Source organism: Neophocaena asiaeorientalis, unplaced genomic scaffold, assembly GCF_003031525.2.
Source record: "Neophocaena asiaeorientalis asiaeorientalis breed wild unplaced genomic scaffold, Neophocaena_asiaeorientalis_V1.1 scaffold327, whole genome shotgun sequence".
Taxonomy (NCBI): domain Eukaryota; kingdom Metazoa; phylum Chordata; class Mammalia; order Artiodactyla; family Phocoenidae; genus Neophocaena; species Neophocaena asiaeorientalis.
The window spans coordinates 5,356,144-5,383,862 of NW_020174560.1; the positions used below are offsets into that span (position 1 = coordinate 5,356,144).

Genomic DNA, 27,719 nt, shown 5'->3' on the forward strand with positions numbered 1-27,719 from the left:
CTCACATATAGAATTACACTTCAAAAATGGAGACAGTTACTCTTGCATGGCTTTAAGCTGCTAGGGCATGTTTAACCTGTTAGAACAGATTTTTTTGGTGGTCAATGAGACTGAATAAGCCAATTATAAAAATGTATAGCTATTTGTTCAAATATGTTATCACCAAGGTGTCTATTTGTCTTGTATAAACCAAGATCAAATTGAGCATCTAAGTTAAAACTGAATTTGTATTTTCACCATTAGCTCTGTCTGTAGTAGCAAGATTCTATTGCAGAAAAAGCCTTTAAATGATATAAAAATGGAACTTTGTAGCAGGGCTTAAGTTTTTGTCTCTTTGTAGGTTGGATATACTCCAGACTGGATCTTTCTGCTGAGAAATGTTATGCGAATCAGTCCAGATCAGGGGCAGCAGTTTGCTCAAATGTTAGTTCAGGATGAAGAACCTCTTGCTGATATCACACAGGTAAAGGAGTTAAAATGTATTTTGTAGAAGTATAGAGAATGGGGGAGATCTGAGTTTAAACGGCTTTGGAGAAGAATGGGTTAACTTTTTTATTTGTAGAAATTAGAGCTGTGTTGATCTACATGGATAAACCTTAAGTACGTTACAAAAAAGCAAGTTGCAGAAGAGTGGACAGTCAGATACCATCTATATACAGTTCTAAAACATGCAGAACAAATACCATCTCATTTAGAGTGGTATATGTGTTAAAAATATGAAAAATATATGGGAATAATAAAACACAAAGGATAACCGCTGCCACTAGGTGAAGGGAGAGGGAAGAGATGCATATATGAAGTGGGAGTCACAGACTCTTTCATTTTTATGCTTTTGTATATTTTAAATAGTTCATCAGGGAATTCCCTGGCGGTCCAGTGGTTAGGAGTCCGTGCTTCCACCACACGGGGTACGGGTTCGATCCCTGGTCGGGGAACTAAGGTCCTGCATGCCGTGTGGCGTGGCATGCATGCATGCATCAATCAATCAGTCATCAAAATTTTAAATCTATCAATTTATATTCTATTATATAGTATCTTGAAATATTTTGTGGTTGTTTTTACTAGAACTAAAAGTAACTCCAGAAGACAAAAACTTACTCTTAAATTATGACGTTATGCTGTCCAAATAATATTCTTTAAATCTGGGATTTGATCTGGCAGTGTTTTATATGTGAAGAAAGAGATAATGTTTCATTTCCTTTCATTTACATATATTGTCAACAGTATCATAAAGCAGTTTTTAAGTATCTTAAAACAATTTCCTTTAAATCTTTTTTTTGCAGATTGTCGATGTGTTTATGGAATACAATCTAATTCAGCAGTGTACTGCATTCTTGCTTGATGCACTGAAGAATAATCGCCCATCTGAAGGTCCTTTACAGACAAGGTTGCTTGAGATGAACCTTATGCATGCACCTCAAGTACGTGTTTTCATGCTTTCTAGGCATGTGTCCAACACTGCTTTTGTAGTTATTCAGAGCTTCTTAGATTATTTGAAGCTACTGACATGCCTGTTCCTCATTTTAGAAAATTTAGCTAACATTCTTTTGTACTTTCTCTCCTTTACCAATTAATTCACTGTTGAATCTTAATATGTAATCTGCATATAGAGTTACTGATATAAATGGAGTAGTAAAATAAACTCATCCTTTTTATGGTTTTATAGGTCGCAGATGCTATTCTAGGGAATCAGATGTTCACGCATTATGACCGGGCTCATATCGCTCAGCTGTGTGAGAAGGCGGGCCTCCTGCAGCGTGCTTTAGAACACTTCACTGACTTATATGATATAAAGCGTGCGGTTGTTCATACCCATCTTCTTAACCCTGAGGTATTTTAGGCTCTTACCTAACTATTAGTTATGATTAATTGGTGTACCGAAAATGTGTTTGTGTTACTGAATGATAATAATTTCATACCACCATTAGGTTTAACATTGTTTCATTTATTTATTTACTTATTTATTTTGTCCTCTAGTGGTTAGTGAATTACTTTGGGTCCTTATCAGTAGAAGACTCCCTGGAATGCCTCAGAGCCATGCTATCTGCCAATATTCGTCAGAATCTACAGATCTGTGTGCAAGTGGCTTCTAAGTATCACGAACAACTGTCCACTCAGTCTCTGATTGAACTTTTTGAATCTTTCAAGAGTTTTGAAGGTAATTAGGAGTTTGAGTTGTTTTAAATTATTTAAGGTAGCCAAGAGGGTTATTGTTAAACGGACAGTGTCATAGGCTGTTGGAAATTCTTTCTACAAGCTTACTTTGATGGGATATTTTAAGTCGTCTTATTCAGTAACTATTGTCAGGCATGTTCTATACCAGGTTCCAGGGACATGCGGTGAAGAAGACTGTCTGCATGGATATTTTATAGGTGAATTAAAGGCAAAATTTTAAGATACAAATATATGTAGTAGCTTTGTCATAATTGTATAAGATGAAAATACTAATCAGGTATGTAATGATTGTGTTTATATTGTCTGACTCTTACAATGGCAAATGATTCTAGCCAAGGAAATTCTGTGACTTGTCCCTGTAGCAGGTTTTCTCAACCTCAGCGATACAGACATATTGGACTGGATAATTTGTTGTGTTGGCGGGTACATTTTTGTATGCATGCAGGATATTTAGCAGCATTGCTGGCTTCAGTCCACTGGATGCCAGCAGCATCAGCTCCACCAATTGTGACCACTAAAATGTCTCCAGACCTTGCTCAATGTCTCCTGGGAAGAAAACCATCTTGCCCTCAGTTGAGAACCACTGTTGTGCTGAGTTTTTTTTTTTTTTTTTTTTATCGCGGTACGCGGGCCTCTCCCGTTGCGGAGCACAGGCTCCGGACGCGCAGGCTTAGCGGCCATGGCTCACGGGCCCAGCCGCTGCGCGGCTTGTGGGATCTTCTTGGACCGGGGCACGAACCTGTGTCCCCTGCGTCGGCAGGTGGACTCTCAACCACTGCGCCACCAGGGAAGCCCTATGCTGAGTATTAATGTCATCACTGTTGGTGGCTTTTAGGTTCATTAGCTAAATATCTGGTCTCTACTTACCTTTTCTTCCCTCTTCTTGTAGTACTGCTCTAGACAGAAGGAATAAGTGATTCCTACTAGTTTTCTTAATTTTTTCAGTTTCTGTGTTAACTGTGCACTACATTTATACTGTTCATTCAGTACAGTAGCCACTAGCCACATGTAGCTATGTAAATTTAAAGTAATTAAAATTGAATACAATTAAAAATTTAGTTCTTCAGTCACACTAGCTACATTTCAGGTGCTCAATAGCCACGTGTGGTTAGTGGCTACTGTATTAGATAGTGTAGATATAGAATATTTGCATCATTTGCATCATTGCAGAAAATTCTGTTGAACGACACTGCGTTAAATTCTTTTTAAGCTACTTTTGTGTGTTTCCTATTAACTGCGTATAGAGAAACACCTGCTATAGTGGACTTCATTTAAAATTTCTCATATGGAATATGGTATGATAATTAGCTTTGATATTAAGTAGCTGTCTCCTATTTCTCAACTACTAGAAAACATTGAATTTTCTGTTCTGTAGGGATTAAAGTACAAATCCATTTATTGAACTGATTAGTGGACTATTTAATATTCTTATTGAGCTTTTTGAGCAACCAGTTTTTATTTGGGACTATTCAATATAACTGTGGGGGTTTTTGCTTGTTTTTTAAATTGAGGTATAATTGACATAATGTTTTTTAATTGCTTAAGTATTTTTCAGGTCTGTCATTCTCAAAGGTACACCTGTGCTTAATTTCAATTATTTGTTTCTTTAAGGTCTTTTTTATTTTCTGGGATCCATTGTTAACTTTAGTCAGGACCCAGATGTGCACTTTAAATATATTCAGGCAGCTTGCAAGACAGGGCAGATCAAAGAAGTAGAAAGAATCTGCAGAGAAAGCAACTGCTATGATCCTGAGCGAGTCAAGAATTTTCTCAAGGTAAGAGTAATGCATTTTCTGGTTGGGTTGAAGATCGGCAGTTCTGCAAAGGTTTGCTCACAGTTTTAAAATATTTTTTTCCCCTAAAAGTGAAATTCTTAGCATTCTCAAATTGTATGCTGAATTATTTCTTCCAAATTTAATATTCTGTGGTTTCCTTTGAAATAAGGAAGGAAATTGGTAAGTAATACTTAAGAATGACCATCTGTTTAAATGAAGAGGAAAATAACACTATCTCTAAGGAATTTCCTTTCTTTCACTTTAATTTTAGAAGAAAATTTTTCTAAAGTGATTGTAGATGCTCAGTGTTTAGAATATATATCATTTAGGCTCTTTTTGAATATTAAGATCAGCTTGCCCTCAGTGTTATTTTAAGGGGCCTGTATTATATGCAAAGGGTTCTGTTGTGTAAAGGACATAGGTTAATCTCTGTCTTTGATTAGCCTAACTCTAGAAACTAAATATTAATCATGTGTAATTCATAAATTGAAGGTACAATCGAACAAAAATACCCTCAGCTTTGTGACACGAATTTGGTTATGGAGAAGTAAGAACTGCCTGTGTTGGAATGAAGAGTAATTGTTTAAAGATTCTTAGACCTTTACAGCATACCTGAGGGCAGTTAATTTTTGTTTAATGGTTAACTTAACTTTACCTTTATCCTCATACCTACTAATTACTTTGTGAGGAAGGTAAGACTTTAAAATTGGTAGTCGTTTATAAAAATTAGGAAAACTACAGAACATTCAGATCCCCCCAAAATACATATTTACGTACTTTACATTTATATTAAAAATATATTAAATGATTCCAGAGATTGTATATAAAGTTCTTAAGTATTTTTTTCTTCTGGAAGAATTTTAGATTGAAACTAAAACCAAAATGTTCATTGTGCAATTCAGTAGGAAAGAACAGGCTTTTCTTACTCCTACACTGACCATTTTTAGATAATCTATAGTTGTTTTAGCTGATTCTTCTTCTGAAGAACTTAATACCTAGATTAAATAGCTAAACCCTTAGGTGTTTTAGTGTAATGATGTAGTTAAAGTGCTGAAGTTGCCCTATGTTTTAGATTAAAAGATAAACATTCCCCAGAAGTATAGCTTTATAATGTCTTGGCCATCATCAATATTCTGAGGAGCCTGGCTAGTATATGTTTGAACCCATGACTTCCTGGTGTCAGAGAAAAAACGTCCAAATGAGAAAGATTTGATTCTCTATGCTTGACTAGTGTACCCATACCCATAACACCAGTCCAGTTCCTCCTTTGAGTAACAGTACTGTTTCCTTTTTTTAAAAATACTACCAGATCCACACTGATTTGTTTTCATTAAGCTCTCAGCTTTTATGCTTCAATTGTAATTTCTTGAGCATTGGGTTGTAATATTTGAGTTGTCATATGTATGTAAAGCAGGACTAAGTTAACTATTTTCACCTAATTATGATGACCTTGAGCTTCATAAAAAACCCTCAGGAAACTAGGATGTGGCCATCTTACATTGCTTATCCCATGAGATCTAATTAGGTGAGGAATCCCCCTCCATACTTGTGAATTGGATACAAGTCTAATAGAGGAGAGTGGATGTGAATTATGGGCTTTTGAAAAGTCAGACGTGGTTCAAATTCCTTTTCTTTCTATAAAGCTGTTAACCTCAGGCCAGTTAACTAAGGTGCCTCAGCCTTGGTTTCTTCAACCACAAGCTGTGTTTATCAAGTACCTTGTATGCCATAGGTGTTCAAGTGATAACGGTGGTTAATAAGCTGTGTTGGTGGGCCTTGGAAATAAGGTATTGTCAGCCTTTCTAGCAGGCAAGTTTTGTTTCTTTTTGGTTTTAAGTTATTCCTGACTCCTTGAAGGAATTTTAATACCAGCCTGGAAAAAACCTAGTCTCTTATCATTAAATAATCTGAGATGGGAGCTCAGTGCTAATATGCTACTATTGGATATTCAGCCTTTCACCCCAGTAATGAGAATGAACATACTAAACCATTTACTCACTTTCCTTATTGATCTGTAGTTTGTAGCGGGTTGCTACATTTCATCATCACTGTTATTAAACTTCATTTTGGAGTTACTAGCTGTATTATAACTGGTGTTGTATGCAAACTGTGATAATAAGAAAAATACTTCTCTGAATCTAATCTTGAACATTAGACAAGTGCCAATTACATGCTAGCCACCAGGAATACAGAGATTGATAGCATATGAATTCTCCTTTAACGTAGCCTGTAAGCAGGATGAAATAGTGTCAGTAGCATTATTTGGCTCGTGCCCTAACCTTGTGGAACTGTAGCCTTGCGTAGAAAATGTAAAACTGTTCTTTAGACCCATGCCTCTTGCTACCTTTGATCTTATTTTCCAGGTTTTGTTTCAACCTCACTGGCCTGCTTGCTATTCCTGGAACTCCCCAAACCCTCTGCTGCCCCAGGGCCTTTGCTTGTGCCCTTTCCCACTTACCTCTCAGACCTTCATGACCTGCTCCCTTACCTTCTTTCAGATTTCCAGTCAAATGTCACGAGAAAGGATGTCTCAGATTACCCTGTCTAAAATAAAATCTATTCCTGTTCCATCCTCACTTCCCCCTTGTCTTGTTCTCTTTTTCTTTATAACACTTAGCATTGTCTGTTCCCACTAGAATGTAAGTCTCTTTGGGGAATGCTTACTTTGTTCCCTGCTATATCTCCAAACTTTATGTATAAAGAAAACCTGAATATGTTTATATAATTGCAATTTTGATCCTAAAATCTCTAATCATAATACCTAAAGGGTAACCTTTAAATAAAAATTTAAAATATTAATAGCATTATTTTCATATATGAAATCATATGCAAATTTAGGTAATCAAGAAAGTATCCCAGTTTTTGTCTGCTTTTTTCAAATTTAAATTTTCTTTGTGAATACAAATAGTTGTCTTTTGCAGCAGAAATCTTAAACCACCCACGCGTGAGACTAGAATACCTAAGTGATCTTAGATTACTTGCCAAGTATGTTTTCTCCCTAAATGGTAAAATGCAGAAGGTAATATTTTATATGTATATTAAACAAGATAAAGAAGATTAGTATGTTGATGTTTGTTTAGTAGGAAAAACTTGGCCTGCTAAAATCTTTTGCATAGGTAGATCAAACATTCTCTTTAGAAATGATTATAGCAGCTCTTAGTACAGAGTTTCCATGGTGCTAAATAATACTTGCTTTAGACTTTCCTTGATGGGAAAAATCTGCAGCTGGACTTCCACTTCAGATTTACAGCCATTTTTTTGTTTGTTTAATTCAGGATTTCTTATGACTCCAGATTTAGTTTAGTGTTCTCTGAACACTTCATAGACTAATTATAATTGTTTATAATTGGGTGACTTTATAAGTGCTAGACTTAGGATTTATTCTAACCTTGCAAATAACGTTTTTTGTGGCTGTCATTGAGGAAAGTCCTGTCCTGCTTAGTTCTTCTTCTTCAGTAGACAATCCATAGAGGAATCATTTACTGAGGAATGTTTCACTGTATATAAATGAATTCCTGATGGAAACTGTTGTTTTTTGTGCTGTACCTAATGTCTGTGGAATGTAACAGGACATGTATCAGGTAAATGCCCAGTACAGGTGTTACCTACCTGTCTATAACATCTATGTCAATCTGTAAGTAGGATTATAGCTTGGTATTTGTAACGGTAAAAGCAGTTGGCAATTTAAAGATGCTTTAAATGCTTTTTATCTTTTAAACCTTTTTTTTTTTTTTATAGCAACATGTGGTATATTTAAATTCATGGCCATCACTATCGTGCTGCTCCTTTTAGGCTTCATTATAACAGTGTTAGAAGACGGCCATGTAGATTGGAATGGGGAGGGGTAAAATACAAGTCATCAGTTTGAAACAAAAGTGAGCCAATATGCCTAATTTTGACAGTGTGACTATACCTCTTAAATCAACTACAAATTCAGTTGTTACTATTAATGAAAGTCCCAGTGTGATGATTTTATATCCTGAGCGCCACTGATGGCTCACAAGTCTTGTTACTTTTTTTGTAAAGGATTGTATGTGGAAAGGACCTGGTATTTTGCTGTGACTCTAGGTATTACTTCATAAAAATTTATGGAAACTGGGTTGGGCACTTTGAAGAATAGCCAAGTTTATGTGAGCCTCTCCCACAAGTGTAGAACAGATTCTCATATTTTACACTGATAAACTCACAGAAGAAGAAAATTAAGGTTTCTTTTTTTTTTTCCAGGAAGCAAAGCTAACAGATCAGTTACCACTTATCATTGTGTGTGATCGATTTGACTTTGTCCATGATTTGGTGCTCTATTTATATAGAAATAATCTTCAAAAGTATATAGAGATATATGTACAGAAGGTAAGTAATACTTAGATAACTTTAAAATATAATCTTGTAGATCTTACTGCTCACACTGGAAATCTTCATCTTTTTGAAACTCTGTGTCCAGTAAGAGTGGTCTGCTACAATGGCTTTCAACTTTTTTTTTTTTCCAGCAGAATCCTTTCTTTGATTAAAATTTTACGTGCATTCCAAGTAGGTAAAACAAAACAGAACTGCTGTAGTTGAAAAAATTGAGTGGCCTACACCCTACTTATTTGATAGCCTTTGTGGTATCCGTATGGAGGCCATAGGCTGCAAAGCATAGTATTAAAACCATCTTAAATAAAGATATTAGAAACTTCACCTTCTAACTCCAGAAATAGAAAGGCAGTTTTGCTATGATGGAGGCCTTTTGTTTTCACAGTCATTCTGTGACTTTAGCTTCTTTGGACTTAATTTGTCCTTTGGAGCAATGCTAAAGTAATGAATTAACCAAGGCAGACTTCCTGCTAAGTTTCTTTGTCTAGTTGTAAATTTAGACTCAGTTTATTACTGAATTTTAAAACTGAGCTTGAAGAGGGAAATGAGTTTTATTTTTTAAAACTCCTTTTGGTTTTGCTTATTAGTAACGTAATGACATTCTTCTTCTTTTTTTTTTTTTTTTAAACCATAGGTGAATCCAAGTCGACTTCCTGTGGTTATTGGAGGATTACTTGATGTTGATTGCTCTGAAGATGTCATTAAAAACTTGATTCTTGTTGTAAGAGGTCAATTCTCTACTGATGAGCTTGTTGCTGAGGTTGAAAAAAGGAACAGGTGTAGTACTGTTTTAATCTTCATAACTAAAGATAAATTATTAGTCTCTTTTAGCTTGGTAATGAATAGAAGTATGACCTGTCAGTTGCCTAAAAGCTACTCAGTAACTCATGGACCTTAATTCCCTGGAGATACCTAATTTAGAAGTGATAAGCTAGCTGTAGCTTGCTCTATTTCTGAAAAAAAAAAACCTGTTTCCTGAACTATTACAGCTGTCATATAGAATATCTGTTAATCTAGTTGATCACCTTCTTTGCATGTTTATACACAGAGTCAAACCATGTAGCTATATGTTTTTAATGTAAACTATGTAAAAAGCCTCCTTTTGGTTAGGTATGATACCACCATATTTAATAACTAATTCTTCTCTGATAAATTCTTCTCAAGCATGACAAAAGAAAAGAGTTCCCTGTGTAACTCTGGATTAAACTCATATTTAAATTGAACCTTGATATGATAATATGAATTATGCATTTCCAGTAGAGGAGAACATAGTGTGAGTGCTTCTAATACTTATACCGTGAAGTCTTTTTTTAGCCGGGACATTTTGTGTTCAGAAAGTGCTGACGTAGTAAATGAGGTTAGTGGGTTGGTATAATAGTAGGAGGTTGGTATAATAATAGGAGGTTACTGTAGCTATGAAAAGATTATCAAGAATGGGGTTTAATTTTAACCTGAGGTGGTACAGGTGTTCTGCTAATGGTATTCATAGAGTTTATATCTGAATGTTTCAAACATTCAGAAAATGTTTGAGAAATTTTTAAAGTTTGAGACTAAAGTGATTATAGGTTGTAACAATTTTGTTATTTAAACCATGGTAAAAGAGTATTGGTCATCTGGACCATTGAAATATAAGTTATAACTTAGCAAAACTATGGCCCTTGGTGGAGTGATTGTATGACTGCTAGAGGTATTAAAGCTAGAGCTTCTAAAGCTACCGGATTTTGTTCCCAGTATATATTTAGGGTACTATTTCTTTTGGCTTTAGGTAATGTTGTATGTTACTTGTGTGAAAATTAAAAGGAACTTCAGATAATCAGGCCTATTTTTTCATACCACATCTCTATCCTACTCCTAAACAAAACTTATCCAAAGTCCAGCCATTTTGTCCAGTTTTAAGAACAATCTATGAACCTATAATCTTCTTTTTTCTATATCCTGTCTAGATAATGTAGCAGATAGATCTGGGAGAGTATGAAAGACAGTCTTATATATACCTTCTGTGTAATCTTGGGCAAATCATTTAACCGTCTCCAAGTCTTAGTTTCGCAGTTTGTAGTAGGCGTGTTGAGAATTCAAAATAGTGTATGGGAAACTACATTATAGACCGTAAGGTACTTACATAGTGTGTCAAGAATGTGCTATTTATAATATAATATGTGTATATGTGGGGTGTTTTTGTGTGTTTCTTTTCCTTTTTTTTTTTTTTTTTTTTTTTTTTTTACTAGATTGAAACTGCTTCTGCCTTGGCTAGAGGCTAGAATTCATGAGGGCTGTGAAGAGCCTGCTACTCACAATGCTTTAGCCAAAATCTACATAGACAGTAATAACAACCCAGAGCGATTTCTTCGGGAAAATCCTTATTATGACAGTCGTGTTGTTGGAAAGTATTGTGAGAAGAGAGATCCACATCTAGCCTGTGTTGCTTATGAACGTGGCCAGTGTGATCTGGAACTTATTAATGTGAGTACTGCTAGCTGAACGTGTACAGAGAAGACTGCATTTTTTTTTTTTCCAAAGTAAATTATTTATTTTTGGCTGTGTTGGGTCTTTGTTGCTGTGCATGGGGTTTCTCTAATTGTGGCGAGTGGTGCGCGGGCTTCTCATTGTGGTGGCTTCTCTTGTTGCAGAGCACGGCCTCTAGGCGCACAGGCTTCAGTAGTTGTGGCACACGGGCTCAGTAGTTGTGGCTCGCGGGCTCTAGAGCACAGGCTCAGTAGTTGTGGCGCACAGGCTTAGTTGCTCCGCAGCATGTGGGATCTTCCCCGATCGAGCCCACGTCTCCTGCATTGGCAGGTGGACTCTTAACCACTGTGCCACCGGGGAAGTCCCAAGACTGCATTTTTTAAAAACCTGATATATAATGTTGGATTAGTGAATTTTGAGAGTTTCAGAGTGGTTTTAGGTAATATGGAGCATCTTTGGAAGATACATGCTCTTTTAAAAAACTTTGCTGATAATTATGAACTTAAACTGGCCAAAGTAGTTGATTAAGCTTATATTCACTCATTAACATTTAACCCCACTAGTTTTATCACTTATGTTCTCATACACTCATATGTACACACACACATATATGTATATATGTTTATATATGTGTGTATGTATGTATAGACACATCTAAATTTTTAACCATATGAGAATAAATTGCATACCTCATGGCCTTATACCTCTTCATTGTGTATTTATTTAGAATAAGGATATTCTTTTTCATAACCACATTGTAGATGGCAACCTCAGTCAGTCTGACACAAGTAGAATACTTTTTACAGTCTGTTTTATTCCAGTTTTGTCAATTGACCCAGTAATGTCCTTTAAAAGAAATTTTTTCCCTCCAGTCTAGGATTACATATTGCATGTACTTGTCATATCTATCTTGTCTCTTTTAATCCAAAACAATTCTTTACACTTTCTTTGTCTTTTATTGACAGACATAACTGTAAAAATAGTCTTTTTCTCTATGTGTAACTTTTTATTGAGGTAAAATTCACATTACATTAACCATTTGAAAGGGAACAATTCAGTGGCAGTTAGTACATTTACAATGTTTGTAATCACTACACCTCTCTCTAGTTCCAAGTTTTCATCGCCACATGAGGAAATCCAGTACTCATTAAGCAGTTGCTCCACATTCCTGCCTCCTTCCAGCCCCTGACAACCTCCAAACTGCCTTCCATCTCTGTGGATTCACCTATTCTGTATATTTCTTATAAATGAAAGGTCTTTTTTAAAAAAATAGAATGTTCTTTGCTTTGAGTTTCTTTTATTGTTCCTCCTGATTAGATTTAGATTGTATGTTTCCATCCAAAATTTATTACTTAAGTGATGTTTTGTTTTTCTCATGCTATAACATGCAGAAGCACCTAATGTCCTTTTGTCCTTCATTTTGGGGGTTACTTTTTATCAAGTTGTCAATTTCTCCTATTGTATAAATAGATTTCCCCTTGCAGATATATTTCCCCTTGCAGATGTTAAGTAGTTTGTGAAGAGACATTTAAGACAATGCGAGAATCCTACTGTGTGTGTGTGTTTGCGTGTGTGTGTGTGTGTGTATGTATGGCTCCCCTGCCCCCCAGTTTTGAATCTATTGATTCTTATTCAACCAGTCTTAATGTGTTGGTTGCAAAATAACGGTTTTCCAGCTTTATCCCTTTCTCCACATTTATCAGTCAGCATGCATATATTCATGCACTCATGAGATCTGTGGGTTATAAATCCATTGTTTTGATTTTCAAATTACTCCAGGTTTGACTGATAAAAATCCTAAAAACCTGCCTCTCATGGCTTTGTGTCGTGGTCTCACTGCTCTTGGAGCACTTTTTTGTTTCCTGGCCCAACAAGTTATACCATGCTCATTTTATACCCTCCCCAGCCCTGGATCATTCATTTTTCTGGGGAACTTTGATCCCTTTTAGTGGGGAGTACCATTAGAAACCCAGATCTAGGCTCTAGGTATATTTCCTTCTAGGGTCTTTCCGTGGTCAGAGCTAGGATATAATGCATCTATGTACATACACATTAATATATGAATATATGTATGCATATACACATGGGAAAATAAACACACAAGAATAGTTAGTAAAACACTGAAAAGAAACCTATGAAGGTGCACTAGCCCTACCAGTTATTAAAGCACATTACAGAGCCTCTGTAATTAAAACTTGGCATCCTGGTGCATGAATAGATAGTCCAGTAGAGTAGAATATGAAGTCCAAATATAGATCCCACATCAGGGTGCTTTTTAAAAGCCTCCAAAAATTAATAAGTATGTTTTTTCTGTTGATTGAATTTTAATAAGAAAAATACGGTTGTGACCTATTAAAGATACATGTAAAAGTAATGGATTTTTTTTCTTGCTATAAAAAAATAAACTAGGCATAATGATAGGAAATAACCTTTTAAAAGTAAACTCAGTCTATAAAAAGGTTTTATCTCTTACCATGAAATTAATCTTTAATATCGTTTAGGTTTGCAATGAGAATTCCCTCTTCAAAAGTCTTTCCCGCTATCTGGTACGGCGAAAGGATCCAGAACTGTGGGGTAGTGTGCTGCTGGAAAGCAATCCTTACAGGAGACCTCTCATTGATCAGGTAAAATTGGCAAATGTGTTTAAGGCTCATCTTTTTAACTATGAATAACACCTTTTGCCTCATCAAATGGATCATATTTAACTATGAGAGATGGCAGTAAAAAGTAGAAGAAAATAAAAGTTGTACTAAAATATATATATATCATAAATGTTAACAGAAGTGAAATATATCTTCTCGAAGAAAATACATCCCGAAAGAGAGAATTTAATTATATAAGACTTCCTCAATTCATCATAGTTAAAAGGATAACAGTAAATTAAACATTTAATAAAATGAATAAGAATTGCTATTTATTAATACCTAAGAAGTGACTCAGTTGATTAGAAACATTCAAGACAGTGGTAAATCAACAAAGGATAAGAATTGGTGAGAAAATACAAATGACCTAGTGGGTAAATGTTAAATAAATCTCAATAGAGTAAGCATAGACCTGCAAAGGAGATGTGGGTTTATATCTATATAAAAATTGAAAACATTTTTTAAAACCTTAAAAATTGAAGGTTGTTAATAATGGTTTTTAAATTGTTGGTAGAAGTATAAATATAGAAGGGAATAAATTAAAGAATATTAATTTTTCATTCTTAGGAAGCATTTCTAAGGAAAATTCCCAAGTTAATACAAAGCTTCCTAGAAAAAATGTTCATTGGTGCATCTGGGAACTATGCAAATAGCCAGAAATAGAGGAATTACTGAGTATATAATGCCACATCTGTATGGTTGAATTGTATGTAATCATTAAAGTGATAATGAGGAGTGGTTATTATGGATAATATGTTAATCAGGGAAAAGATAGAAATTATGTAATTAGGGTGATTTTTTTTTTTTTCAAGAGAACAAAAGTATACATGTTACAGGTATATGTGGATTTATGTTAAAAGACCTTTGGGTGGTAAATTTAAAGGTATTTTATCTTGTTCCTTCTTCTCTGCCTATTTCATTTTCTACTGAGGCCAGCTTATTCTTATTAGATAATATCATCAAAACCACCTTGACTCTCAGTACTTATTCCCTGTATATCCTCTGCAGGTTGTACAGACAGCCTTGTCTGAGACTCAGGACCCTGAAGAAGTGTCAGTAACTGTCAAGGCTTTTATGACTGCAGACCTTCCTAATGAACTCATTGAACTGCTGGAGAAAATTGTCCTTGATAACTCTGTATTCAGTGAACACAGGTATCCTGTGAAGAGGGGTCTATTGGCTCTTTATAGTTAGTCTTTAATTATAGCCTGTCAGTTTGGAGAAGGAACAGAGACAAAGATTAGAGAATGTTGTCTAAATTCTCACTTTTCTAATACCCTCTTGTCACCCTACCTCCTGAGGCAAAATACTCTTTAGCTGCAGTGTTTTTTCTTTATGACTAATGAGCTTTTCAAACATTGCATTCAAATCTTTCTTTCTGAAAGGAATCTGCAAAACCTCCTCATCCTCACTGCAATCAAGGCTGACCGTACCCGTGTTATGGAATATATTAACCGCCTGGATAATTATGATGCCCCAGATATTGCCAATATCGCCATCAGCAATGAGCTGTTTGAAGAAGCATTTGCCATTTTTCGGAAATTTGACGTCAATACTTCAGCAGTGCAGGTAAATCTACAGATTACCTGAGTTGATTTACTAAATGTAGTACCTTGTCTTGATTCAATGTATGTATTGTCCTGTGAGAATGGGCATAATTTATTGCTGTGGCAATAGAAGAGCAATAAAATCCTAACCGTTTAAATGTAATTGCTGTGTGGTAAGATTCATTGTACTGTAACTCTGATTAAAAATTGGTTGCCTAGGTCTTGATCGAACATATTGGAAACTTAGATCGGGCATATGAATTTGCTGAACGCTGCAATGAACCTGCAGTCTGGAGTCAGCTCGCAAAAGCCCAGCTACAGAAAGGAATGGTGAAAGAAGCCATTGATTCTTACATCAAAGCAGATGATCCTTCATCCTACATGGAAGTTGTTCAGGCTGCCAATACTAGTGGTATGACTTCTCACTTTTATGTGTTTGCCACCTCAGAAAATGTACCTAAGCTAAGCATTAAGTTACATGTCTCTTCTGTATTAAGTAGAAGTTAGAGACTGCATGGCTGTTTGCCCTCTGTCTTAGTTCAGATAAAGAGAGTCTGTTTTGTGAATTTAAAAGTTCCATGGGGAAGTTTAATTTTCTGTTTTGAAGTCTCAAAATTCTCACCTATCTCTAATCCACTAACTTTAAGGAAAAAGGGGATTCAGCTATTCATTTGGTCAGTAATAATACAGAGGCATAATAGAAGTTTCACTATTTTGATGCCTTTCACTGTTTATATTTGTTATTCTCTATACTGTCTCTTTGAAGGGGAAATTAATAGCAATTCTCATTTGCTTCAGTGAAAAGATAAATGTTGGTATGTTAGTGTTTGGATTTACTTATTTGTTTTTCTATACCTAGGAAACTGGGAAGAACTGGTGAAGTACTTGCAGATGGCCCGTAAGAAGGCTCGTGAATCCTATGTGGAGACAGAATTGATATTTGCACTGGCTAAAACAAACCGCCTTGCAGAGTTAGAAGAGTTCATCAATGGGCCAAATAACGCTCATATCCAGCAAGTGGGTTTCCTGTTCCGATTTTTTTTTTAGGAGTGTAAAAATAGTTGAGCAACTTCATTAGCTTAGTAGGATCAACAAGTGGCAACTAAAATTTTCTAAGGAAAAATATTGTTACTTAGTATTAAATTGAGTTGTAACTTTGGAAAGAAGATTAAGTTTAGGCTTACTGAAAATGGTTTTTGTTTTTTTTTCAGGTTGGTGACCGCTGTTATGATGAAAAAATGTATGATGCTGCTAAGTTGTTGTACAATAATGTTTCCAATTTTGGGCGCTTGGCATCTACTCTGGTTCACCTGGGTGAATATCAGGCAGCTGTTGATGGAGCTAGGAAAGCTAACAGTACTCGAACATGGAAAGAGGTAATCTAAACAACAGTTTGAGTGAAGAATTAAGATGCTATTTAGGAATGTTCTTTAAACTGATTAATTGAATTAACCAGCCATGTTTACACTTGAGTTCACATAATTGCAATTCTTTAAATTGTAGGTCTGCTTTGCCTGTGTAGATGGGAAAGAGTTCCGTCTCGCTCAAATGTGTGGGCTTCATATTGTAGTACATGCAGATGAATTGGAGGAACTTATCAACTACTATCAGGTAATTAACTGAGTCTTTTGTATAAACTGAGATCTTTTGCCACAGATATTCTTGTCTTTAATTGCATTTTTCTCTTATTTAGGATCGTGGATATTTTGAAGAGCTGATAACCATGTTGGAAGCAGCACTGGGACTTGAGCGAGCTCATATGGGAATGTTCACCGAATTAGCTATTCTGTATTCTAAGTTTAAGCCACAGAAAATGAGGGAGCACCTGGAGCTGTTCTGGTCCAGAGTGAACATTCCTAAGGTAACCAACCTTTAATTTTAAGGCAACTCTGTAGCTAAAATGAATACTTTAATTTTAATGAAAAGAAAGGGTTTTTTTGCTGTTAATTAGAATTAGAGACCCCTATGTATCTAAAGCAATTAAATCTTTCTTATGCAGGTGCTAAGAGCTGCAGAACAAGCTCATCTTTGGGCAGAATTGGTGTTTTTGTATGACAAGTACGAAGAATATGATAATGCCATAATTACCATGATGAATCATCCGACTGATGCGTGGAAAGAAGGGCAGTTCAAAGATATCATTACCAAGGTGTGTACCTTCTTCAGAAGAGAAAGTCTTCAGAAAGAGAAAGCTCATTAGGAAGTAACTCTACCTCATGTATGGATTTTTGCCGTTTTAGGTTGCCAATGTGGAACTATACTACAGAGCAATACAATTCTACTTAGAATTCAAGCCACTGTTGTTAAATGATTTGCTGATGGTGCTGTCTCCACGGTTGGATCATACTCGTGCAGTCAATTATTTCAGCAAGGTAATAATTTTTAAAACCTCAAAACTTCATAGCAAGGAGCTAAGACATTCTTGGATAACTTTTGTCCATGGAACTTTAGCAATGTACGACGTTTGTAACAAACTCTTATTTTAAAGGTTAAACAGCTACCACTGGTGAAACCATATTTACGTTCAGTCCAGAACCACAACAACAAATCTGTGAATGAATCACTGAACAACCTCTTTATTACAGAAGAAGATTATCAGGTAAAACTTTTTGGTTCTTTCATGTATTCTCAAAACTCAGGTTATCATTGAGTTGTAAAGTCGGTATGTTCTGCAGTAAAAACAAAAAGCCCATCATCCCTTAGGACTGTAAATAGTAGGTACTTGAGTGCCACAGATCTAAATTTAGTGAAGTTTTCAGGATTGGTAAATCTGATGTCTCCTAATTAAATGCCAAGTTTGCAGAATTCTGCTTAGATCTTGTCCAAGTTAATGCTTTAGAAAAATACCTAAACATCTAGACTGTAGACTGAGTTGAAAAAGTTTTGGAGCTCTTAAACTAGTCCATAAAACTTACACAGTATTAACTCTTTTAGTCACTCTTTTTCTTGCCCAAGAGCATATTAGTACCTGTCTTTTAGTAAACTTTCCCTTGTGAAGGATTTTGCAAAAACAGAATTAAAGTTAAGGTTAAGCTAGTTGCCTTTGTCTTTCTTACTGTCAACATGGTATTTTTTTCAGTCTCAGATCCCATGCTGATCTCTGTGACTGAATATCATGTTGCGTTGTATCAGGAGTTTACCTAGAGCATAAAACCTTACCCTCCAGATTACAAATCCTTCCAGTCATAACCATTCGCGTTAGTCCTTGATACTGAAAACTTTGGAGAAAAACATGGTACCTTTAGAAATTTTATAGTGCCTTGAAGGACTTTATTGTTAAACAGTTAGATTGAGGAATGTTGATACTTGTTTATATTACAACTTTGCGGTTTGATTCTTGAATCTAGTCTGTCGTATTACAATAATGGCTCATTGATCAAGTCATATTATACATATATATCATGTAAGGTATTGATCATATTACATACAGTCAGTCATATACAGTAATGGCTCATTGATCAAGAACGATGGGACATAAAATTTAAACTAAAATGAAATACTGGTTTGGCATTTGAATGGCTTTGTTTTATTTTTTAAGGCTCTGCGAACATCGATAGATGCTTATGACAACTTTGACAATATCTCGCTTGCTCAGCGTTTGGAAAAACATGAACTCATTGAGTTCAGAAGAATTGCTGCTTATCTCTTCAAAGGCAACAATCGCTGGAAACAGAGTGTGGAGCTGTGCAAGAAAGATAGCCTGTACAAGGTGAATAAAGTTGGTGGGGGTGGGGCTCTTAAGCCAAATACTAGATGATCTGTGTTAACCCTGGAATGGTATATTATAAGTGGTTATGGTCTATAAAAGTATTAGATTTTGCAAGTATGAGAACTGCCTTTAAGCTCCTGCTTGAGGAGATGATAATTAAGTCGATTTCTTGATTCTGTCTTAACGTTTATGTCAAACGTCTCTTTGTTTAAAAAAAAAAAAAAAATGCTTTACCCTGTCTTTTCCTTTTCTTTCAGGAAATCCTTAATTTAAATGATATAACTGGGAGGTTTTTTCCCCATTGTATTACTTAGTTTACCAGTTCAGTGTATTTGAATTTAATGTTTGACCTTCATCCTTTCCTTTAAATAGGATGCAATGCAGTATGCCTCTGAATCTAAAGATACTGAGTTGGCTGAAGAACTCCTACAGTGGTTTTTGCAGGAAGAAAAAAGAGAGTGCTTTGGAGCTTGTCTCTTTACTTGTTATGATCTTTTAAGGCCAGATGTTGTCCTGGAAACTGCATGGAGGCACAATATCATGGATTTTGCCATGCCCTATTTCATCCAGGTCATGAAGGAATACCTGACAAAGGTAATGGCACCTCTGAGAACTAATTATCTTGAGGATATGTAAAATTCCATGTACAGACTTTGTTTTCAAATGTTTTTTTCTCTAGTAGAAGTAATTTAGTTGATCATAAAATATTCCTATCCTCCGGTAATTTTTAATATCTCACAAATGACATTGAATGGAAAGGGAACTCAGACATAACTTGTCAGAATGTTTACCCTCAGAATACCTCAGAATGTATTTCTGAGGGGCAAATAGTATTATGTCCATGTTGTATGGGTTTTTTTGTTTTTGTTTTTTTTTAATGTTTCATAGAAACCTTTTTGTCAAAATAATGTCTTCCTCAAATCAATTCTTGTAACTCAGATGACCATAACTTAGTAGTGTAGATTCCCTTCTGTTTGGTCGGTTCTTGACTTTAATATGTATGTCTGTTTCCCCTAGGGAAGCTACACCTATATTCTTAATAACCTGTTAATCTTCTCAATATTTTGATAGTTTAACCCCTTATTTAAAAATATTGTAGGAGGTTAACAATTAATGACACATTTCGTAAAAGTGCATTAAACAAGCTGGGGGTATAATCATTTTATAAAATTCACTTATTCATCTTAATGTCCATTTTTGATGTTAAGATGTTTTTTACTTACCCCTGTCCTCAACAGTTACTAGCTTTCATACTATAGAACATATTTAAATGCTCCTAAAGAATCCATTTTGTCAAAGCAAAACATGCTTATTAAAATCAGAGTTTCATATCTGATCTCTTCAAAATGCCTGAGTTAAAGTGGGGGGAAGAGCACTACTAACAACCCCCAGTATAACCGAATATTTCCTTGGGCTGCCATCTAATTAGATATCATGTGTTAGTTATAATTTTTTAAGAATTAACATTTTCTGTGTATAAACTGCTTAAAGTCCAGTGTAAGAGGAAAAACATTCGCCTTGTGTCTTAGCCATAGATGAGAATAGCTTCTTTTCTTATGCATAATGCCAACTTGTGAGACCTGGCTCTAAGCTGCTGTTAACCGAAGTGCTGTAAATTTTACTAGTGATTAAGCTGCTTTCTTTCACACTGACTCTAGCATAAACTCTTCTGCGATAAGCTCTGAAGTTAAAAAAAAAAAAAAAAAATTCTAAGTTTTGCTTCCAGTATGCCCTTTATTTTCACTTTTCTCATACCTTTTTTAGTGGTTAGATGTTTCTCCCCTAAACCTTTGTTGCTGATTCTACCTTTTTATGCTCAATATGGAATTTGATTTTTTTCTAAGCTGCACCTTCTGAATTCCTTTGCAGGTTGATGCAATAAAGGAAAAGGTGAAAGTTGATTCTTTTCCATCTTTAAGTCTGGAGGACTAAGTCTAAGGAATTTGCATGATTTTTTTTCCTTCCTTTTCTACACTGCTGCTGCTGCTTTTTCCCCCGATAAATTTTCACTAAAGCCTCTGCAAGTCCCTTGAAACATAACTATAATAGAGCTCTAGGACATTAGTAGATGTTTGCTACTAATCGGCTAATAGGCTTTAGGAAGGGCAGGAGGCTAATCAGTAGTTGGTTCACAGTCTCTCTTAAATATATTATTAAAAACTGAGCATGTTGAGTTTCCATATTAATTCCAAAGTTTCAGGAAATTTCTCTTCCCTGTCAGGGTATCTGGACCATAATAGGATTTTCTCAATACTCGAAGTAAAATTAAACAGCCTCTGGTTTTATTTTGTAAGCGTGCCTGACAGTTGCTGAATTTATATATGTATATACATGCCCTAAAAGGCTTTTTGGGGTTTTTTGGTATTGAAGGACTGTGATCCAGTTTCTGATCTCTTGATTCTTACTAATTTTTTGCTGAAAGTAGATACGAGAGATACTAGCTGCTTCCGAAGAGACTTTCCTCATGTTTCTCCAGGTGTCCAGTTCTTATGGTGCTAGTCCATTTTCAAGAGGAATCAAAACTTTTAAAATCATCAGAGTAGCTTGCTGTAATTGTTGCTAAGCAACATGGATTATTTCTGTATATAATGAAACAATATTAACTTATACTTTCTGTAATAAGGTACATCTCTGAAGCTACAAATTTGCTCTTATCCATCCGTTGGCTTGTCCAAGGTCAAATTTAGGTACCTTTTGGTCGCTGCTTCCTTCATTGGCTTGTCTCCATCCCAGTATAAATGAAACAAACTTAACAAACTTACCTCTGGTATCAAATTGTGGTGAGAAAAGGGTGGGAAGGTAAAGGACAGTTGAAACAATTTAAAAGAATTTGGGGGGGGGGCAGTGCTTTGGAATTATGTTGAACCAAACTGGAGTCACCATTGGAACTTAGGGCAAACCTGAGTAAAATGCATCGTGTGTGAGGCCCTTCAGCAGCTAGTAAGCAAGGCAGTTAGAAAGCGTGTGTGTGAAAAATAGGTAATTGAACTGCAGTGTTATGCATTGTTTTAAATCAAGCATGTACAACAGTCATTGCAATTACATCATACTACTTTTGAAACTCTTAAAGCATTGCTGTGGGCTGTGTGTGTTTCTTGAGAGCCTGTATAGAAACAGTCATCTTCAGATCTCACTTCTTGCTTCAGTACTTTTGCCTTTTTTTCATGCACACATACACCAAAGTAACTGACTGCATGTTAACTTTTCCTCTGCAGCATATTGCAGTCTTTGTGGAAAAGCCTTTTACATTATAGTGAATTTTCAGTAGTACAGATGGAACTGAACTCAGTGACATGCTTACCTGTAATTTTTCTTTTTTAATCCAAGGATCAGAAACTTTTGTTACAGCTCTTAACAAAAGCTTGTGTTCATAAAAGCCTTCTCTGCTTTTCTTTTTTGAGCAGTCTAAATTGGGTCAGTGGAAACAATAATTGGATGTTGCTGTGCCAGAGGCTGTCCCATTAAATAGAAAAATCAAAAATTTTTTTGCTTAGCTTGATATTACTCCTTCAAAGTTGTTACTTTTTGTTTCGTCCCTATGCCCAACCTGCCCATGTCTGTGCCTGGGCATTGTGACATTGCTAGCTCTTCTAAGTCTTTAATGTACTTCTGTAATAGGACTTCTGTCTTCAACATCTGACTCAGACATTAACTTTTAAACACGTGTTCACTTTAGATTCCTTTCCTTGAAAGTCTGGAAATGTATTATGCAGTGGTGGTTTTTTGTTGTTGCTTGATTTTTCTTAGAAGTTATTAACATACACTCATCCATATTTTTTTTTTGTATAACCTCTTCAGCTATACTTACACTTTTGTGTAACTATTTAGGTTAACAAAACCCCATCTGACTGCCCTTGATGGCACAAACCGTGCTTTAAATTACAAAGCTGCAGTAATTTTTGTTTCAAGTTGGGGTGCCAAACAGTGGGTATTTCTCATGGTACTTATACTGCATAGTAGCCTTTAATTTGATATTGGGTTAGTGTGTAACACATGGGCACTTAGGTTATAAAATAGAAAAAGGGTATACAAAAGCAAACTAACCCATCTTCCTAGGGTAGAAAAACCACATTTTATCTGAAGATGTCTAGAGTCTACCTGAGCTTACTTTTCTCACATTTTGCTCCCTGACAAATTAGGATGGATTAGACCCACATTTATGGTATTTAATAGAAACAGTTAAAATATGTATAAAATACTGTCCTAACCTTAATGGCCTATGTGAGGATTGAAACACTATTTTAAATAATTTCAAATAGAGACTAGGCGCTGCTTTAACCTTTTTGGGACCCAGTCTATAATAGCCTTTTCACTGAAGTCTGCATGTCTTTTTTTGTGAGTGATTTTTCACTATTGCCTTTTTTGAAGAACATGCAGTGAACATTCATAAAAAAGTTCTTTCCTGCACTCTGCCTCCCCATCTCAGCGCACTTAGGACTTTGAAAGCCACTATAATAGATAACATTGAGATTTGAAGTTTAGTTTTACTTCAAGTATAATGATAGACCAACTATAAGACTTTTAAATACAGTCTAAGAGACAAATATAGTACAGTTTAAAAGGTAAATGGGAGTGGTATGGTGGAGATTCCCTAATCCCAGTGTCCTAATGTCATTCTCCCCAGTCCTTCACAGAATTCCAGATTCAAATCATGTTAATCCTAGAAGGAACTCTGTAGATTATCTCATTCAACTGACTCACTATATAGACAAGGAAATTTGAGGGTCAGTACAATGGTTTGCCAGGGTCACACAACTAGTTAGTGGAAGGATCTATGTATTCCAGCTCTTTTCTTCCACTAATATATTTGGACTCCTCTACAGTATTATTTCTGTCTCATACTATCCAGTTTTACTTAGAATGGCTAGCATACAGTAGCCACTTGCTTCTTTGGCTTAATTAAAAGCAAAAAATGTCTTCCTCAAAGAAGTTGGGGGAAAATCAGGCATTCCTAGTTCCTTCTTAGAAAATAGAGCATCAACACATGCAGCCTGTCTTTATATAAAAAGATTGAATATGGAGCCACTTGAATCTTAAACTTCAGTCCGTACGTAATCAATATTGACAGAAGCTGTGCACAGTTGGCAAAAGATAGCTCATTCTGCACAAGTGCTTATCCAGTCACTAGACTCATTTCACTTTTTTGAATACCATTTCCTTTGGGGAGGGAAGTCTTGCCAGGTCATGAGTTCATTATTATTATCTTTGATAGGGTTTAAACTTCATTTGAGAAAGTGGTTCCTTCTCGTTGTCTCCCTCCCTCAGGCTGGCTGCATCCTAGCATGCCCAGTTTTAGCCTGGCGTGAGCTTTTATGGCATTTATAAATCCCTCCTTCCTGAGGGTTTATAATGACAGTGCTAAAAATCACCTTGACTGAAGTATGAACATTGCCATTGAATTTGAGGGGGGCTGAGAATGTTCTTTCTACTCTAGTCTGTTTTATTTTGACAAAATTTAACATACTAAGGCTTTTCCACTTTCTGCCATAAACTAGGTTTATAATACTTTTGAGGTGCTAATTACCATTACCTGTTTTTCTCCAGGTGGATAAATTAGATGCTTCAGAATCACTGAGAAAAGAAGAAGAACAAGCTACAGAGACTCAACCTATTGTTTATGGTAATCTCTTTCTCTCTTTAACCTCACAGAAATATAGTAGACAAACAGTTCATTCTGTGGGGATTCTGTCTCAAAATAGAAATGTAGTAAGCTCTAAAGTGCAAAAAGCTCACTGAGTTAACGAATAAGTCTCTTGTTTTTTTTCTGAAAACAGTCTTAAAGCGGGCATTGACATTATTCACTAAGATGATCTTTATTTTTTTTTTTCTGTTGCTTTACTCACTAAGATAATCTTAAATGCAAAGGTAATCTCAAAAAACAGTCAGTTGGGGCTTCCCTGGTGGCGCAGTCGTTGGGAGTCCGCCTGCCAATGCAGGGGACACGGGAGATCATAACCTAATTTACCTAATGCCTGGTCACTGATTGCTTATTCATGAATTACTGGGAAAGATGTGTTGGTGAGCTCAATTTTCATAAGTACAAAAGGTGAGGGAACATGCCAAGGTCATCTTAAGTGTGCTTTACAGAAATAGTACATCTCTTTAAATTCTGACTAGGACAGAGAACTGGATAGCGTTTCCATTTGAGAACTTTCCAGAGAGATAGGATCTTCAGACTCTCAGTGAATATTTAAGGCAATTTAATTTCCTCTTACATGTGCCTTTCTGAAATACTTCCCCTTTCCATTTCACTCACGGTGAACAGATTGATTTGAGCAATGAATTTGAAGGGTATAGTTTACAGCACTTTAAGCAGGTGGTGTTGGGAGGAGGGTATAAAATTATGGCTGCTGTATCTCAACCTGCTAATCTCTTATGCCATTATCTCCTTTTTACTATAGATAAGGACTTTGGGAATTTAGAGGACAGGGTAGTTTTGATAAAGTTGGAGAACATAAAGTAGATTCTTAGAGATGGGAGCAAGATGTTTGACATATTTGATATAGGAAACAGTAGAAACAGAAACAGGGTGGATGTAATAATTGGGGGGCATCTACTGAATTTGGCTTATCTTCAGGGTATTTAAATGCATAGTCCTTGTAGGCAGTTGAAAATGGGGTTGAACCAAGGACAGCTGTGACAGTGCCACCTTCTCACCATTCCACCTGCCCAGCCGGCTAAGGAGAGGCATGATGTTGGCACTACTTCGGCACTTCTTTCAAGCCTCTCCTTCCCTCCCCCTCAATTGCCTTGAAGTCTCTGCTGTTTGTCAGAGATTTGCAGACTCATGGGGTTTTTCTTTGTTGTTCTTGTTTTCTCATCATTCCATTGTGATACTAAGAAACTAAGAAGCTTAATGAAAAAATAAAATGCTTATGTTGTTAAAAAAAAAAAAAGAAAATGGGGTTGAAATTTCAAGGTAGATGTCAGTATCAAGGTTAGAAGTGTTTTTTTAATAAACTGCTGGTTCCTGAAGAGTTCACTCACTGAAGACGGTTTTGGTTGTTATTCACAAAAAGGAGAGACATGAGGTCACTTGTGGGAGAAATCTCGCCCTAGGTTTACGTTATAGTGGGAGATTAAGAGTAGTACCTCTTTTGCAGGGGGTGGGGAGAAGTGTTAGGTGTATTCTCCCTCTAAATAAGCCAGGTTCTCAACAGGTCGTTGCCTGTATGTGTCAATAACTATTTAAACTTCATGAGAGTGTTAACTTAGTATTTGAAAGAGGTTGTATCCTCTAATGTATTTCACACCTAATGCATATTTGAATATGCCTTGTCTTTGACTTCTTTTTTTTTTTAGTACTGGATACTTCGCTAGAAATGCATTTGGTTTTGTTACCATTTAGACATGTCCAAATCAGGAATTTAAATCTAACTATAAAAGTTCAGTTGTGTTAAAAATATATCTGTTCAAAAATTGTTCCCGTGTGCTAATTATATTGTCACCAACTAAAATGTGCAAACACCACGTGGTGATAGGCTTATTGCTAGAGGTCTTGCCTAAGCATGTCGAGCATGCATGTGCTTATTGCTTTAAATGATGTGTGAAGTAACATAATCACTGTTACAGTTCTGGCCTTCAGCCCTGCACGGTTTTTGTTGGCTGTTTAGGCAGGACCCTTCTCAGGGTGACTGTCATGGTGAAATTGAGACAGGCAGAAGTGCCCCCACAAAATTCATTCAAAGTAGAATGAATTACGTTGCTAGAGTAGGGAGACTGGGGTGTGATCGTCCTACGATGCTAACAGTTTCTCCCACCTCCTTGCCCCCCACCCCTGCTCCTTTTTGTTTTCTTCTGTAGGTCAGCCCCAGTTGATGCTGACAGCGGGACCCAGTGTTGCAGTCCCTCCCCAGGCGCCTTTTGGTTATGGTTATACTGCACCACCCTATGGGCAGCCACAGCCTGGCTTTGGGTACAGCATGTGAGACGGAAAGCTGATCCTGTAGTCGCCTATTTTCGTACCGAAACATCGTCTCTACCCGCTTCTCAGTTTATAACGGGGGAAAACAGGCACATGTTCTTGTAACCTTTATTTCATGAAGGACTACTTTTTGTTTCTAACTGTAAACTTGGATCACGTATGTTAAAAGCTTCTTTCACATTCCACATCATTTTAGAATTTATTTTCAAAGGGGAACAGTTTCAGTGTTTTATTCACTTGGGCTTTTTTTCTTCCCCCTCATTCTTTGAAGAAGTGCTTAATATTCAATCTGTTGTGAAGAACCTGATTTGCACTCCGTAGTGTTTAAAGAAAAAAAAAAAACTCTAATATTGAATCTCTTAAATTTAGTGTATGTAAACAGCTTACAGTATGTATTGTCTAAATGCATTTAAATCTCTTTTATTCAAAGAAAAGCTAAAGCAGAAATATTGGTATGTGACCATGCAAGACTGTCAATGCCAACAAAGACAACACTAATCAGCGTATCCTACACTGGATTGCAGTGCTCTCCAGATTGTTTGAAAAATGCAGTACAGACAACTTGCCTGACTTTTAAATGAGCGTAAAAGGCCCTCTAACCTATGCAGGTTTCCTCATTACACATATAGAAAATGCTAGTGTGGTTTTGCTCACTTCATATGTAACAGGTGCCCTTACGTTGTGCTGTATCCTGTGCTTTTTTTGTGGGACCATTCCATTCAGGAACAAAGAGCACCATGATTCCAATCTGTGTGTATTTACTAACCCTTCCCTGAGGTTTGTGTATGTTGGATATTGTGGTGTTTTAGATCACTGAGTGTACAGAAGAAAGAATTCAAACAAAATATTGCTGTTCTTCAGTTTTGTTTGTGGAATTTGAAATTACTCAAATTTAAAATAAATTACTGGACTGTGGAAATAACATGTAGAATGGCAGTTTTACTTAAATCTCTCTCAAACTTAAACCAAAAGAACCATTTCATATTGGATACTGAGGCAGTATAGGAAGGCATGAGAGCAGAAGTGGAATGAAGATTGGGACGTGTGAAAACACTGCATTACACTGCGTGCACTCCAGTAGTTAATAAGGTACATGCAGTTGTCTAAAGAACCAGTCGGTGCTGAAGTGGG

At 36.1% G+C, this 27,719-nt stretch overlaps 1 protein-coding gene across 1 annotated transcript in view; it reads left to right on the forward strand.

The window, feature by feature from the left end:
* The window catches only part of CLTC (clathrin heavy chain), a 62,165-nt gene extending 34,653 nt beyond the window's left edge, over positions 1 to 27,512 (forward strand). Inside the window, exons 10-32 of the mRNA XM_024757538.1 lie at positions 341 to 463; positions 1,284 to 1,421; positions 1,667 to 1,831; positions 1,978 to 2,158; positions 3,787 to 3,950; positions 8,175 to 8,300; positions 8,938 to 9,080; positions 10,529 to 10,763; positions 13,268 to 13,390; positions 14,417 to 14,562; positions 14,794 to 14,977; positions 15,175 to 15,367; positions 15,815 to 15,972; positions 16,167 to 16,331; positions 16,459 to 16,566; positions 16,649 to 16,816; positions 16,955 to 17,104; positions 17,196 to 17,327; positions 17,444 to 17,554; positions 18,494 to 18,664; positions 19,037 to 19,258; positions 24,209 to 24,284; positions 26,468 to 27,512. Of these exons, the coding sequence (XP_024613306.1) occupies positions 341 to 463; positions 1,284 to 1,421; positions 1,667 to 1,831; positions 1,978 to 2,158; positions 3,787 to 3,950; positions 8,175 to 8,300; positions 8,938 to 9,080; positions 10,529 to 10,763; positions 13,268 to 13,390; positions 14,417 to 14,562; positions 14,794 to 14,977; positions 15,175 to 15,367; positions 15,815 to 15,972; positions 16,167 to 16,331; positions 16,459 to 16,566; positions 16,649 to 16,816; positions 16,955 to 17,104; positions 17,196 to 17,327; positions 17,444 to 17,554; positions 18,494 to 18,664; positions 19,037 to 19,258; positions 24,209 to 24,284; positions 26,468 to 26,592 (3,507 nt within the window). The 3' untranslated portion in view covers positions 26,593 to 27,512. The remainder of the gene's footprint in view (positions 1 to 340; positions 464 to 1,283; positions 1,422 to 1,666; positions 1,832 to 1,977; positions 2,159 to 3,786; positions 3,951 to 8,174; positions 8,301 to 8,937; positions 9,081 to 10,528; positions 10,764 to 13,267; positions 13,391 to 14,416; positions 14,563 to 14,793; positions 14,978 to 15,174; positions 15,368 to 15,814; positions 15,973 to 16,166; positions 16,332 to 16,458; positions 16,567 to 16,648; positions 16,817 to 16,954; positions 17,105 to 17,195; positions 17,328 to 17,443; positions 17,555 to 18,493; positions 18,665 to 19,036; positions 19,259 to 24,208; positions 24,285 to 26,467) is intronic.
* Positions 27,513 to 27,719: the final 207 nt, after the last annotated feature.